The following is a 17,179-nucleotide window of genomic DNA, read 5'->3' as shown; positions in this document are numbered from 1 at the left end:
ATGGATTATTAAATTTGGGGACCTAGTAGTTAATGGGAGAGCTTAAAACTCTGCACAAATTTATAACTTTATAAAGTTCATTTTAGTTTGGTAGACATAGTAATTGAATTGGAGTATATGTCAGGAATTGTCCTAGGCCGTTTACATATTTCTATCTTTTAAGAGTTTTTAGTTTCTTAGAAGCTGCGTGGGAATAGAGGAAAGATGATGTGATCTTTGGAGTCAGACCTAGAATTTGAATCTTGGCTCCACTACTTATTAACTTAGTGATTTCAGGCAAACTTAATTCCCCGATACATCAGTTGCCTCTTTATATAAAATACCCATTGCAGTTTGTATGTAAGGGCAATGGTGAAGTATTCCCAGAATTCTAAAAAAATTTAAATAGCACCCATAAAAAAATGGATAAAATTATATACATGCAGAAGGCAATTTAAAAGACTGGCAATCTCCCTGGTCAAAATGGGGAAGAGATAGTCTTCCTGAATAAAATGTGAACTCTTGAGAATGTGGCTCATATCTTTTGTAACCTTGTATATTCAGTACCTACTATATTGCCCAGCAGGTAGTAGGCACTTCAAAATGTTTTTTTGATTGAATTCAATAGGTGACATTAACACATCTAAAGAAAGGCTGTATCTGCAGAAATGAAATGGATGGTCAGCACTGAACATTGAAAAAGAGTCTGAAAAGCAGAATTTGGCAATGTTTATACACTGCTGTACAAAGGAAAAAGATACATCATCTGGGGTTCATGATAATTCTGGTAACTAGCAAGGTAATCTTTGCTAAGGGGCAGTAATATTTTATAAGTCCTGCCACGGCCTCTAAGAGATCTCAGTCTCTTAACCTGATTGTGTGTAATCATGAAGGATTTATTCTTATTCACTTAGTTTCCTGATAATAAATTGTGATGTACAGGAAAGAGTACAGAATTATATTCATTTAGAATTCTGTGTTCTCCATGGTGGATTAATAAATTGGCGTGGGTTGGGATATGATCAGAAGTTTTAAATATCGGAGCAGCAGGATACCATATTTCATAATGAAAATTATTAAAATATTATTCTGTCTTATAATCAGTTGCCTTTTTTTGAATTTGGTGTGAGCTTCCTGGACCTGAAAATCTGAGAAGTAGACCATGAATTGTTATGAGTTCACTAAGATAATCTTTCTGTTCTGATCCCTTGCCTCTTCACCTGTAATATTTATGTTGCTGTCCTCAAGTCCTCAAGTTTCTTTATATCTTCTACTTCGACTGTCAACCCAAAATTTGAATGTAAAGATGTTTTAATTTTATAGTAGTAGCATTTGAGAGACTTTCTGCTTTAAAGTACTAAGACAGTGACTCTCCTCTCAACAATACTTTTGTCCTTCTAATTCTCTTATAACTATATGAATTATATAGAATATAGTCTTAATAAAAAGATATGTTTATAAACTTGCCAATTTGGGGATAGTTACATACACACAATTATATTTAAGGAGAACAGGGGTTTTAGAAAAGATTAGAAAATTGCAGATTTTGAAATGCAGAAATTACTTTGTGAATTACCAAATGTGAAATAAGCTGCTACTATGTAAGTTTAGAAAATAGTTTATGAAGCTTTATGCTGTTCAATTTGTGGGCTCCTTGTCATTTAGGGTTAGGGTTTAAATAAATATCCCCCTCTAAGGTTTGTTTTTGTTTTGGTACTGGAGATTGAATTCAGGACTCAGGTGTGCTCTGCCCCCACATTTTTTTTTTTTTTTTTTTTTTGAGACAGGGTTTCACTAAGTTCCCCAGGTTGGCCTTGAACTTGCAATCCTTCCTCACAGGCATGTGCAACCACCTCTGACCTTTGCTGATCATTCAAAGTAGGTCCCTCTATCACTGTACCCTTTTAGCACCTATCACAAGTTTTAATGATCTTATTTATTGGTTTAATTATTTGTTTGCCTCCCTCACAAGATTATAAAGTCCACAAAGACAGAGACTGTAGCCTCTTTTATTCATTAATGAATATGTTATTACCTAGGACAAGACCTGGTACATAATAGGTACCAAGTAAATACTTGCCGAATGAATGAATGCACATTATTTCAGCAAGAGGATGTATGCTATGAGCTCAAGACTGTGCTGGAGGTACAAATATAAATGAGACACAGGCCTTGCCCTCTACCTGCAGCACATTTTTATAGCTTTCATCAACACATTGCCAGCCTTTTCTACAGACATAAAAATTATAAAACCCCATAATATGATCTACATAATATTTTAGAAAACTTATTAAGTATCATATGTATACCTAGAAATTGAATATTTTATTAAATAGGCTGACTCCTTAATAGCCAGGAATATATTTGTTTCTTCTTTTGCTTTTATTTTTTTTTTGAGGTTTTTTTGGTAAACAAATGGGATACATGTTGTTTCTCTGTTTGTACATGGCGTAAAGGCATACCATTTGTGTAATCATAAATTTACCTAGGGTAATGTTGTTTGATTCTTCTTTTGCTTTTAAATAGAATATTAATTAAATAGAATGTGTCTGTTATTTATGTCAAATAATTGAATAAGTAAGTGCATCAGTCTTTTGCTCTGTATAATCCATTCATGGAACTAGTAACTTTGAATCATATGATGGTGGTATAAAATAGAATAAATTGATCCTCCCTATAATATTTCACGTTTTAATCTATTTTGTCCAGACCACTGAACTTAATTTTTTATAGACCATCATCTTCATATAGTACTTTGCATGATCCCAATTCTAGCTTTGCAAAATATATTACTAAAGTTTCTTGTAGATCAGTTAGTGTGTGTGTGTGTCTTTGTGTTTTCATGGTAAATATGATGGTTGATACATGATGCATCAAAAATATTAGGCTAATTTCTGTTTTATTAGTATTGTACTTCATTGTTTCTAGTATTTGTTTTTGTTTTCCCAAGAGGTGAAAAGACAGGTTTAAGATGAAAAACAAAATATATCAGTATGGAGTTAAATGGAATTAGTCTACTTGTGCCTCCCTTGACTACAGAGATTACCAGCCTTTCAGAAGTTTAGAGACTTGTTTGATTTTCATATACCTTTTCTCTTCATGAAAGAACCACTTGACTTTTTAGTATATATTTTTAAAAAACAGGGGCTTGAAGTGTAGCTCGGTGGTAAAGCACCTGCTTGGCATGCATGAGGTTCTGGATTAAATCCCTAGCATCAAAAATAAAAATACACAATATTTTGTAATTTTCTTTATTTCATAGTACTTTTTTTTCTTTCTTTTTTTGAAGACCAAACCCAGGGCTTTGTGTATGATTACAAGCAAATGCTTCACCACTAACTGCAACCCAAGCCCCATAATACCTCTTGATGTCTATAAATGCCTTGGGATTTTCCAGAATCACATTTGAGATTTAGGTGCTTATTTTTTTAATGACTTTGAATCTGAATATTATTACTGCATTTTTGTTTTGTTTTGCTTTCAAATGTGTGGCAGTTTCAAATCTAGGTAGTATTTGTGCATATTATTCTTTATATGCCATCTGATAGCCTTCCTATTGATATGTATGTGGTATATTTATAAGGGGAGAGCATTCATAAAATTGAATAAAAACTAATACATGGGACTGGGGTTGTGGGTCCGTGGTAGAGCACTTGCTTAGCATGTGTGGGGCACTGGGTTTGATTCTCAGCCCTGCTATAAATAAATGAATAAAATTAAAGGTCCATCAACATGCAAAAAATTTTTAAAAAATATTTTTAAGAAACCTAATACATATAAATGTATCTTAAGGTAAATAATGCACATTATAAATGGGAGTTTTATATAAGCATGCTTTGAAGATTTAAATATTGATTCCTTTATGTGTTCAACTATTTCTTTTTTCCTTCCACTATAAGATATTTTAAAATTTCAAGGATGTATGTATATATGTGTGTGTGTGTGTATAAAGTAAAATATGATTGTTCTTAACATTTCTTAACATTTATACTTCCCAGAGAAAGTGATTATTAATGTGTTGGAATGTGTCCTTTCAGACTCTGTGGGTGTATACATCTATACACATTTGTGCATCTATGTGTGTTAGAAATATATCTTTTAATACTGATTCTTATCCTAAAAGCTGTGTGACTGGCTACCCTCAAGATACTAAGCATGAGATAAGAAACTGGTATGCTTTTCTTAGAAAATTTTGACCATTGGTAGGGTAAATAAATTTTTAAGTGGGAGAATCTATATAAAGAGGGGAGAGATGACAATTCTTTCAGCAAATGAATACTTTTAGGATTCTCTGTAGTAGAAACAGTCCTGTAAATTTAGAACTACTTATTCAAATTATTTAAAATTTTTAAAAATTGACATTGTTATTCAAATGCATTGTTTATTTTATGATGGTAGATATTTGATTTCAGAGTTTTTAATATTTCTTTTGGAGCTTTATATTTCATACAGAGGTTAGATTTTGGAATTTACTACCTTCATAAATTGCAAAGTAGAAACCTCAAATTGCCTTTTTATTTATTTAATATATTTTTGTTTTTAATTGGTACATAGTAATGGTGCATATTTATGGGGTGCAGAGTGACATTTCAATACATGTATACAATGTACAGTGATCAGTGTACAGGTTTATTAACCTATCACTTAGGACACATTAAAACATTGGGAACATTAAAAAATTCTACTGGCTCTTTTGAATTGTACAATTAATTGTTGTCAACCAAAGCTATTCACTGTCCTGCACAAAGTTAGAAGTTATTACTCATATTCAACTGCATCTCTCTACCCATTAACCATCCTTTTTCCATTCTTCCCTCCCCCATAATTTTCCCCCAAATTGCCTTTTTAAATATTTAAAGTTTGAAAATTGTATGATGACCTTTTTAATTCACTTTTAACCTTATTTGAGTATTAGAAAAAGTTAGAAAATATATATTTTGAAGCAGTTCATTTTAACAGTTTTTAAAAAACAGTTTTCTTATCAAGTGGGAAAAAAATTTGGATAAATTAAAGGAAAAACCATCCTAATACCATTGTCATATTTAACCACTGTTTAAGTAGATCTGAAGGATGTAGAAGGAAAGACTGATGGAAGACAAGGTATGAACAGAGATCATTTGTGGTGGTGGTATAGACTTTTTCTATATTTATATACATATTGGAGAGAAGTATTTTACTGTTGTACTGTGGAGAAACAGTTGAATTATAAAGTAAAACTAATTGAAGACTACAGTAGAAAAATATACATTAACGTATTTGCTAGAGGTGTTACCATACCATTCCTATTCTCTAAGGGTTTGCTTTCTGGTGAAATGGTAGAAAAATCATTGTCTTTTTGTTTCTGCTATTATTTTGGTTTATTAGATTCTTAAAAACAGATGATACTATTAATTGTTTTGTAGATATAACTTTAAAATCAGTTATCATTATGCTGCTTCATTAAGTTTTTTTCTGGATTGCTTTCAGGCACTGTTTAAAAGGAAAAACCTCATTTGTAATACTCTTTCTATACATTCATTCAACCCTTACTAAGAATGCTATTGTTTGTTTAGCACTGTGTCAAGTCCTGGGAATAGAAAGTCTGATAGGCCACTGACTTTGCCTGAATCTGAAAAATCTTTTAATTTAGAAGGAGAAAGAGAAAAAGTAAACTAAATGAGCCTGCAGTATTATACGGCTATGGTATTGATGCCATATGAACATTAAAGAAGGATAGCTATGTAACCACTCTCAGAAAAACCTAGAAGGAAGGACACCTAAATTAGTTTTAAAGAACGTGTAACAATTACTGGTCTTTAGGGAATTAGAGCAGTGTGGTTGTGTTGTTTTAAAAAAGTCAAGGCTAGGTATGATGTGAATTGAGTGGCAGGTAAGGGTCAACTTTTCCACAGTGCTTTGTATGCCATGAAAAAGGAACCTGGACTTTGCCATATGGTTTTGGGAAATCAGTAAAGGTTTAACTCTGAAGGCTGTTTGATAGATGGATTTTGGGAGAACAAATGTTAAGGGAAAAGCATATATGAGGCAGTGGCAGTAATCTAAGCAGGACTAGTACTGATCTGAACAGTAGTAGAAGGCATGGAGAGCAGTATGAGATTGTGGTGGACTTGATCCCTTTCATTATTTCTATTGCCAATAAACATGACTTCTTTGGAGGTATCTGCATACCAAAGGAAAGAATTCGCCTGTTCTTTTTTCTCTAACAAGTTGTTGATGCCATAGATTTCTTTAAGAAAAGACCATCTACAGTGCTGCCAAATTTGTGTTAACACTATTTGACCTCTGTTGGAGGTATTTGTATAACCAAAGAAAATAATTCACTATTTTTTTTTTTTTTTTTTTTTTTTTTTTTTACCTCAAACCTGTTGTTGATACCATAAATTTCTATTAGAAAAGACTGGACAGTGCTGTCAAATTTAACACTGTTTGATCTATAGTGGAGGTTTAGTAGCAATGGAAAGGGCATGAAGCTTTGGGAATAATAAACAAAATTCAAATCCTGGCTCTGCCACTAGATTTATTTTCTTAGGAGAGTTTTCAAAGTAATTTGAACTTGTTTCCATGTCAGTAAAGTAGAGTTTAGTTGTGATGAGTAAATGAAGTTATATAAAAAGTGTCTTCTCAGAGACAGGTAGATAATAGAAGCTTAGGAGGATAATAGGCTTATCTTCCCTTAAATTTGAAGTTGGTGAAAATTGGTTCTTAGCAGAGGGAGGGCAAAAACAAAAAACACCCTAATAATAAAACTAAGATATGCATACAGTATAAATAAATATACACAGTATATCCATGGCATTCGAATGGGGCAGATTAGAAAAATATTATCTAAACATGTTTAGGGGAAGATAATGAAAACAAGGTTGGGAAGCACTGCTATATAGTAAGCCTGCTTAAACAAGGAATAGTCAAGTATGTAAAGTAGTTAAAAAAAAATGTGATATTTTTCTTGTTAGTATACAGTGGTCAGTTCTGAATAGTTCATCATTTTGGCACCTGTTCATTTTCTTATCAAATTAAGCACTTCCATTTTTAAAAATGTTTTCCTAATAAATGATACCCTAAAGTATTTTAGAAAATACTGAGTATGTTGATAATAACATTAACAATAATTAAAAGAATGGTTATTGCTACAGAAATAGTAATCCAAGTGAAGTTTAATGATAAGTTCAGCAATCAGACTTTTCTCAAGTAGTTATTAATATTTCTGTATATGGGCAACTATTCAAAAAATTTAATTAAAACACCTATGTTGCTACCCTTAAATATGACCATTCTAATAATAATACTGCTTCATTAGCAAATAAAGTGTTTGTAACTAAATGTTCTGGTTAACTGAAATTTCAAGTGACAACACTTTAAATTTGTTTGTTTTATCCTGAGGATAACTTTAGCCAACTACAGCAGACATTCATACTCCTGTTTATGAATGTGGGAAGGGATTAGAACTCAGATTATAAATACATAGTTGTTAATTAGGATCATTGGTTACCCTCATCCAAAGCTTAAGTCAAACAAGGTAATTTTCTAGTAGCAAAGACCAGAGATAACCTTACTCTTAAAATTAACTAAAAATTTTCTGGTAGTAAAAGTGGTACATGTAGGGCTGGGGATATAATTCAGTTGGTAGAGTACAACTTGCCTTGCATCCTCAAGGCCCTGGGTTCAATCCCTAGCTCTACCCGCCTCCCCCAAAATGTGGTACATTAACATTAGAAAATCATGAAAGTATAAAGAAGCAAATAAAGACAACCATTTTGCACAAAGTAAATGTTAATGTTCTTTTCATTCTTTGAATCTCCAAAAGTGTGATTATCATTCTCAACTGTTTTTTGATGGCTGGGAACTGAACCCAGAGCCTTGAGCATTCTCAGCCTGTACTCTATGCTGTACCACTGAGCTACACCCCCAGCCAATTGTTCTCAACTTTTTTTTTTTAAACTTCTTATTGAAATAGATACTACCAAAGGATGTTTTTGAAAAAAAATGTTTTTGTGAAATAGTTTGCATGTGGATATCTTATGGTCTTTTAAAGATTATTCTGAATGTCTTCAACAATTTTCCTCTTAAATTTTTATTTTTATAGTCAACTTTAGAACAACAAAATACAGTGTTAATTATTTGTATGCAGTCTTTTTCTCTTGAGTCCCTTCTATTTAATTTTTACTTGGTTTTAAACATAAGTATATTTTATATTTTATATTCTATTAAAAATAGATATCTTTCTATAACCTTTTCTGTTCCAGTCCAGAGTTTGCAAACTAGTTTCCTTTGAGCTGGACTGAATCTTCAGATACATTTTGTTTAAAAAGGCTAGTAGACTCATGCAGTTTTAAAGACATTTTAAAATCACTTCCTATATATTAAAAATTTGAATTTCCTGGATGTGGTGGTACAGGTCTGTAATCCCAGCTACTTGGAAGGCTGAGGCAGAAGAATTGCAAGTTTGAGGTCAGGCTCCACAATTTTTGAAGATCTTGTCTCAAAATGTAAAAAGGGCTAGGATGTCACTCAGTGGTAAAGTGCTTGCCTAGCACATGTGAGTTCCAGGATTCAGTCCCCAGTTCTGCAGGGGCAAATTTTTTTGAATTTCTGTCCTCTATTGAAAAGCCACATGGTATTGAAACAGTGGAGCTGTACTCTTCCATGATAGCACTTGGCAGTTGCTGCCACCTTTACGTGATTCATGCATTTTCTAGGGTGCCACTATATCGTTTCTCTATGTGTACTTGGATGCTTCACTCAAGAGCTCTGCCTTGCAATCTCTGTTCTAGTGTAATCTGTTTTAAGCAACCCTGGATGGACTCTTTTTTTTTGTCGTTGCTTATAATGTTATCTGTTTTTGTCTTATAGGTGAAGATGTATGGTCTTATGCAAAGGGACTTCCTCACATGTTTCAGCAGGGTGGTGTATTCTACAATATTATGAAGAAAACCATGGGTATAGTTATTTTCTGATTTTATTCTTAATAATATTTCCACTTGAGCTTTTATAAGATTAAGAAAGTTCAGATAGTATTCTCTTGAAAATATTTCTAGCCAGGCATAGTGACACGTGTATGGTCCCAGGTGCTTAGTAGACTGAGGCAGGAGGTTCGCTTGAACTCAGAAGTTTGAGGCCAGTCTGGGCAACCTAGGGGGACCCTGTTTAAAAAGGAAAAAGTATGTATGTATGTGTGTATTTCCAGTTAATTTTAAGTACATACTGTTCTTTAGCAGTCTGCCTAAATTAGATAATTTTCCTGACAATGGTCAGCTGCTTTTCTACTCTGTTACAAAATTACAAAAATTTCCTATCACCCCCTTGCTCCCATTTTCTCATTTAAATTATATATATGATTCTTAATGGCTAAAAGACAAATCATGAAATTAGAATCATATTTGGTTTTAATACTGGTGGCTATCCCAGATCCAGAGAATATAGTATCTTCGTTGTTTTTGTTTTAGCTATAATTAGAATATATTTCATTGCTTTCTAGGTTTTAGGAAATAGGTCATTTTACATTTAACTTCTACGTTGTATGTGTATTATTTATAAAGATATATACAATCATATGTATCTGTAAAACTGTACCTTTAGAATTTTAAAGTCTTAAGAAAGAAGTTGTCAAGGTATGTGTTTCAATCTCACACATTTTTTCAAAAATTGGACGTGAATTCTTTTGGTCTCAGATTTATCACTGGCTTATCTTACTATTTCATCTATCTCACTGGCCTTCATAGATAGGAAGGGCAAAATCTCTGTTTTATGGTTTTCATTTCTTCCTGATACACTTTTTTTTTCTTTCTTTCTTCAAAAAATCCCTCCAACTTGGCTTTTATAGAAATGTGTAAACATATACACAAGTAGAAAAAACATAATGAAATCCTGCTTACCCACCATTTATCCCATTCTCAACTGAACTATTTTTAAGTAAATCTCAGACACAGTATAACTTCATCTGTAAGTACTTAAGTATGTATCTCTAAAGATAAGTGCTCTTTTTTTCTTTTAAAAAAATAACCACAATGCCATTGTCACATCTAAAATATAAACTATATATATTTTATATATATTTTTTAATTAATACATACACACACAACATTTTTTTTTTTTAATGTGATGCTGTGGCTTACATTACTTACAGCCTTGTGTATGCTCGGTAAGTGCTCTACCACTGAGCTACAATCCCAGCCACCTCAACAATAATTTTTAGTATCACCAAAATAATTATTGTTTAGTACCACCTCAACAATAATTTTTAGTATCATTCAGTGTTTAAATTTCATTGACATTTGATTGTCCCCCCAAATTTTTTTTTCTTTTGGTTCATTTGAATCAGAAACCAAAGAATGCCTTTCTTTCTGTTTGTCTTTATTGTTTTAAGACAAGATAATTGAGACTCTTTCTTAGGTATGCAGATACAGGTTGAATACTGCTTATCTGAAATACTTTGGACCAGAAGTATTTTGGATTTGGGATTTTTTTTGAATTTTTGGAATATTTGTACCTTCATAGTGAGATATCTTGAATGTGGGACCCAAGTCTAACTACAAAGTTCACTTATGTTTCATATATACCTTAAACACATAGCCTGAATGTAATTTTATAAAATATCTTAAATAATTATGGGCATGAGACAGGATTTCACAATGTGAAATTTTCCAGTGGTGCCATTGTGTTAGGGTTCAAAAAAGTTTTGGATCTTGGAGCATTCTAGATTTTGGATTATTGGATTTGGGATGCTCAATCTGTATATGAATTTTGAGAAAACATGTACAGTCCTGCAATTGCCACAAAGTACGGAATATTTCCATTACTCCAAAAAGTTGTCTTGTGCTTCTTATAGTCAACTCTCCTTCCCTTACCTCCATTCCCTGGCAACTGCTAATTCTTTTTCTGAGTCTGTGTTTGTGTTTTTCATATTACCATATAATGGAATCACTTAGTGTAACCTTTTTGTGTCTGGCTTCTTTAATTTAGCACAGGAATTGACAAATTATGGCCTGAGAGCCATATCAGGTCTGCTGCCCATTGTGTATAAAGTGTTATTGGAATATAGCCATGTTGTCTATGGTTGCATTTGTACTATAGTAACAAAGTTGAATAGTTTTTTTTTTTTTTTAACATTTATTTTTAGTTGTCAATGGACCTTTTTATTTTATTTATTTATATGTGAGGCTGAGAATTGAACCTCACACACACCAGGCAAGTGTCTACCACTGAGCCACAACTCCAGCCCCGAATTGTTTTTTTTAAATTATTTTTTTAGTTGTAGATGGACATAATACCTTTATTTTATTTATCTTTGTATGTGGTTGAGGATCGGACTCAGGGCCTCACATGTGCTAGGCAAGTGCTCTACCATTGAGCTACAACCCCAGCCCAGAGTTGAATAGTGGTGACAAAGATATTATGATCCACAAAACCTAAGATATTTGTCATGTTGTTCTTAATAAAAAAAATTTTGCCTATTTCTGTTTTGTTTTTAGATATAAAGGAAAGAGGTTTATTTTGGCTTGTGGTTCTGGTCCAAGGTTGAGGGGCCATGTATCTGTGGTCTAAAGTCTGATGATAGCCTTCTTGCTCGCAAAGTTCTGAGGCAATGCAGGCCATTACATGGCAAGAGACAGTGAGGAACTGTGTGTCCTTTTTCTATTTTAATATCTATTTGAGATTTATCTGTCTTGTGTGTTTTAGCAGTTTATTCATTTTTAGTGCTGAGTACTATTTCATTCAGTGGATGAAATTACATTTTTAAAAATCCATGACCAGCCAAGGGACATTAGAGCTATTTTTAGTTTTGGCTACTATGAATAAAACTATAAAAATTTATATACAGTTCTTTGTATATACATGTTTTCACATCTCTTTGGTAAACACTTAGGATTGAAATTGCAAGGTCATATGGTAAGTATATGTTTATCTTTACAAGAAAATTCCAAACCATTTTCCAAAGTAGTTGGAACATTTTGCATTCCTTCTAGCACATATAAGAGTTCTGTTGATTCAGTACCCTCATTAGCATGTGGTAGTTTTTGTTTTAAAAACCATTCTAACAGGTTTGTAGTATGTTCCACAGTGGTTTTAATTACATTTAATATAAATGATATTGAACATCTTTTTAAAAAAAACTTTTTTAGTTGTAGGTGGATACAATACCTTTATTTTATTTTTATGTGGTGCTGAGAATCAAACCCAGGGCCTCACACATGCTAGGCAAGCCACAACCCCAGCCCTGTTAAACATCTTTTGATGTGCTACCATTTTTGCCCATTTTTAACTTTTTCAATTTTTATTACTGAGTTTAGAGTTTTTATATATATATTCTGGGTACACACATGTATTAGACAGTGTTTACCTATTTTGTGTTCTAGGAGTTTTATAGTTTTAGGTTTTATATTAAAGTTTATGATTCAGATATATTTTAGATATTAAATATAAAATATCTTAAATATAAAAGCAAGTTGAATTTTTTACTTTGTTGCAAGGTATGAGTCAAGCTTCATTTTTTTATATATGGATGTTCAGTTGTTCCAGCACCATTTGTTGAAAAGGCTATATTTTATCCACTAAATTACTTGGGTGTCTTTGTCAAAAATACAGTTGACCCTGAATTGTACACCTAAAAGCATGAATTAATATCATATGCAAAATATACCTCAGTAAGTTATTTTTTTTTAAATTGACCACATATGTGTAGGTCTAGTTCTAGAATCTTTTTTCCATTTTGTTGATTTATATGTCTTTCCTTTCATCAATGCCACATCCTGATTATTGTATTCTTATAGTGATTCTTGAAATCAGTCACTGTGAATTCTTCTCTTTAGTCTTTTTCAAAATTGTTTTGGATTTTGTAGGTCCTTTGTTTATTCATATAAATTTTAGAATAAGCTTGTCAATTTCTACAAAAAAGTCTGCTGGGATTTTATTGTGATTGAATTGATTATGTACATCAAATCAGGGATACTTGATACCTTGACAACACTGAGTCTTCCAGTTTGTGAAAATGTTATTTTTCTCTACTTAAGTCTTATTTCATAAAAAAAATTTGTAATTTTTTAGCATATAGATCTGCAAGTACTTTGTTAGAGTTATACCTGAACATTCGTGGTTTTTCACATGCTGTCATAAAAGACACGCTTTTAAAAATCAAATTTTCTGATTTTCATTGCTAACCCATGAAAATAAAATTGTTTTTTATTTGTCGAACTATATGCTGTGACCTGGCTGATAAACTCAAGTTAGTTTTAGTAGTTTTTTTTTTAGTAGATTCTTTGGAACTGTCTATATAGGTCATCATGTCTTTTGCAAATAAGAGACTTTTATTTCTTCTTTTCAATCTGTATACCTTTTCTTTTTCTTTCCTTATTGAAATGACTATTGAATAGGATGAAATCTGATGAAAGTATATTTGTTGCCTTGTTTCTTATCCTGAAGGGAAGCATTCAACCTGTAGGTTTTTCAGAGAGATCCTTTATAAGGTGGACGACATTCCCTTCTATTCCTAGGTTTGCTGACAGTTTATATTGGAAAGGAATGTTGAGTTTTTTTAGATGTTCTTTTTCCACATCTATTGAGATGATCATATAGTTTTTCTCTTTCAATTTCTTGATAGGGCAAATTACGTTGATGGGCCTTTGAATGTTGAACCAACTTTGCATGCTGGATTCAATTTGCTAATATTTCATTGAGTATTTTTGTGACTAGTTTTATGAGGGATAATAATGTATAGTTTTCTTGTAATGACTTTAATCAGGGTACTATTGGCTTCATAAAGTAGTTTTGGAAAGCATTCCTCCTTGTTTTCTACTAGATTTTGTACTAGCTTTAATAGTACATCTTTTAATGATTTAGTAGAATTCATCAGTTAAGTCATCTTTGTTTGGAGTTTTCTATATTGGGCAATTTTTAAGTATGAATTTAATCTGTTTAGCAGAATTCTCTTCAAGTAATCTCTTCTTGGATAAACTTGGTTAGTTTTGCCTCTTAAGAAATGGATATATTTCATATAAGTTATCAAATATATTGGCGTAAAGTTGTTTATAGTACTACCTGTTGTCCTTTCAATGTCTGTAGGGTCTGTAGCTCTCTTCATTTCTTATGTGGCAATTTATGCCTCCTTTTTTTTTTTTCCCTGACTTGGCTTAATGCTTTATCAGTTCTGTTGATCTTTTCAAATAATTGACTTTTGTATTCATAGGGTTGTTTCTATTTTTCTGATTTAAGTTTCATTAATTTGTTTTTGTTTATTCTTTTCCATATAGATTCTTTAAATAGAAGCTTTTGTTATTGATTATAAATTTTATTTTCCATTATAAGCATTCAAATCTATACATTTCTCTCTAAGCATCACTTTTTTTGCATCCCTTTTTACCTTTTCGTCTTTCACATGATTACATTTTCTGAATATGTTGATACCAATTAGTGGTTTCTAAAAATTTAATTAGAATTGTATATGAGAAGCTTATGCAACTGAAAACAACTTCCCTCAGTTTTTTGTATGTGGGAGGAAGGGATTGGAGATGAGGGAGTTGGTAACTATTTTTGGTTATTTTCTAAATAGTTTTATATTTCTAGTTTGAAATTAATTTTAAAATGTTAGCTGTGGTGCTGAGATCATTTGCTAGTGTAACAATAATCTTTTCAACAAGTGGCACCAAGAAAACTGGACATCTACATGCAAAAGAATGACGTTTTACCTCTACCTCACACCATATACAAAATTAATTAAAAAAATGAATAAAAGCCCTAGGCGTGAGAGCTAAAACTAGGAAACTCTTAGAAGAAAACATAAATGTAAAACTTCTTTACTGCCAGATTAGGCAAAACTTCTTACATATGACTCTGAAAGTGTAAGTGACAAAAGAAAAAAGTAGATAACTAAAAAACAAATTTGTATTTGCAGAGAACACCATCAAGGAAACATAAAAACAATCCAGAGAATTGAAGAAAAATTTTGCAAACTGTATATCTGATAATGGACTTGTGTCTAGAATATAAAGAACTCCTATAGCTCAACAAAATAAAAGAGACATAATTATATATTCAGTACATTAAAAAATGAACAAAGGATCTAAACAGATATTTCTCTAAAGAAAATAAATGGCCAGCAAGCAGATGAATAGGTGTTCAGTTATCAGGGATACAAAAACCAAAATGACTAGCATGGCTATAATTTAAAAAGTCAGATAATGAGAGCTACTGAAAAGGATGTAGAGAAATTGAAATTTCATATACTACTGGTGGGGTTGTAAAATGGCACAGCCCCTTAGAAAAACAGTGTGACAGTTCCTTAAAAGATTTAGCAGAGTTTCTATATGACAAAGCAATTCCATTCTTAGGTGTGTAACCATAAGAAATGAAAAACATATGTCCACATAAAACTTGGTAGTAGTATTCATATTATCCCAAAGTGAAAACAATGCAAATGTCCATTATTTGATGACTGGGTAAATGAAACATGGCATATGCATACAACAGAATATTATCTAGCAATAAAAAGGAACGAAATATTGATACGTGCTAAACAATATGTGAAGACATTATGCTACATGAAGAAAGCCAGTCACAAAAGACTGTGAAATGAAATGTACAGAATAGGCTTACCTAGAGGGACAGTAAACCAGTGGTCACCTAGGGCTGGGGATGAAGAAGGGAGAGGAAATCAAGAGTCACTGCTGAGGTTTCTTTTTGGGTTGATGAAAAAGGTTCTAAAAATGTGGTGATGGTTGCACAACTCTGAATATACTAAAAACCATTTAATTGTATACTTAAAATGGGTGAATTGTATGTGAATTTACCTTAGTAGAGTAGTTGTTTTAAAAAGTTTGTGTGTACTGTTTAACCTTATTAGGAGATAATTTAGAACTCTGTAGTCAGAATATCTGAAGCCAAATTTTGTCACTTTCTGTGTGACTTCTCAATCTCAGTTTCTTTATTTGTAAAGGGAATATGATGATAATGTCAGGGTTGTAAAGATCAAGAGAGATCATGTATGCAAAGTGGTTAACAAAGGGCCTGGTGTTTAATAAACACTTAGGAAATGTTTGTTATTATTATTATTATTATTATTATTGCAGTCGTTACTGCAGAATTAAACTTCTGTGTGTGTGTATGTGTGTGTGTGTGTAGTGTTGGGAATTGAACCCAGGGCCTCGTACATGTTAAGCATATACTCTTAACACTGAATTACATCCCCAACCCATAAAGTTCTCTTGACTGTAACATAAACATTTTCTGTTCATTTGTTTGTTTGGTTTTTTTGTTTGTTTGTTTGTTTTTTCTTTTTTGAGACAGTCTTACTATGTTGTCCAGGCTGGTATTAAATTTCTGAGCTCAAGTGATCCTCCTCAACTTTGTGAGTAGCTGGGACTGCAGGTGATTTTCACTATGCCCGGCTAACACAAGACATTTGAAACGAATCATCCTCATAAAATTATTTTACCTCTCAAATACTTTCTCCTAATATTTGTGGTAGAATTTTCTCTACTTTAAATGACAGATTCAGGTGATAAATTATCTTTTGGTCAAAGAACCAAAGCATATCAAACCTTCCTCACCTCCAAGAATATCATACCTCCATCTTCCAAAACAGGCAAGGAACATACCTCTCTTACTTCATTCAAATCCACCCTAGCAGATCCAAAACTGGACTATTATTATTCCCATTCTTTATATTTGGAAAGGTATTATTAAAAAATATTTTTTAGATGTTTTGTTTAATTTTTTAAATTTTTTATTTTTTAGATGTTGATACACCTTTATTTTATTCGTTTACTTACATGTGGTGCTGAGATTCGAATCCCAGTGCCTCACACATGCTAGACGAGTGGCTCTACCCCTGAGCCACAACCCCAGTCCTGTAAAGGTATTTTTAAATTAATTGACTTAAAATGTAGTAGTTTCCTTGCAGGTCTTGGTTTAGGGGTAAATGCAGAGATGAACGGAAATTTAGTTTTAACTCAGGTGTAGGTATTCTTTATATAATATTAAACTTTCCTTGTTTTTAAACTTCATGAAAAATGAAATTATGCCATATACCTTCTTCTGTGACTTGCTTTTGTATAGCATTTTTCAGATTCATCTGAGTTGATGAGTTCAACTATAGTTCATTCATTTTCACTATTGCATAATATTCTATTGTATCATTTTAACACAATTCATCCTTTGTTCTGATGGACTTTTGAATAGTTTCCAGTTTTTTTATATAAGGAACCAGTGT

The 17,179-nt window shown here is 32.1% G+C and overlaps 1 protein-coding gene across 1 annotated transcript in view; it reads left to right on the top strand.

Moving 5' to 3' along the window:
* The window catches only part of VCPIP1 (valosin containing protein interacting protein 1), a 29,162-nt gene that overhangs the window by 4,256 nt on the left and 7,727 nt on the right, over positions 1–17,179 (top strand). Inside the window, exon 2 of the mRNA XM_079101741.1 lies at positions 8,830–8,916. Coding sequence (XP_078957867.1) covers positions 8,830–8,916 — 87 coding nt within the window. The remainder of the gene's footprint in view (positions 1–8,829; positions 8,917–17,179) is intronic.

The sequence above is a fragment of the Sciurus vulgaris genome, assembly GCF_902686455.1.
Source record: "Sciurus vulgaris genome assembly, chromosome: 1".
In the NCBI taxonomy this organism is placed as follows: Eukaryota; Metazoa; Chordata; class Mammalia; order Rodentia; family Sciuridae; genus Sciurus; species Sciurus vulgaris.
The sequence above is the reverse complement of the archived record's forward strand: the minus strand, read 5'-3'. Positions and strand labels throughout refer to the sequence as shown.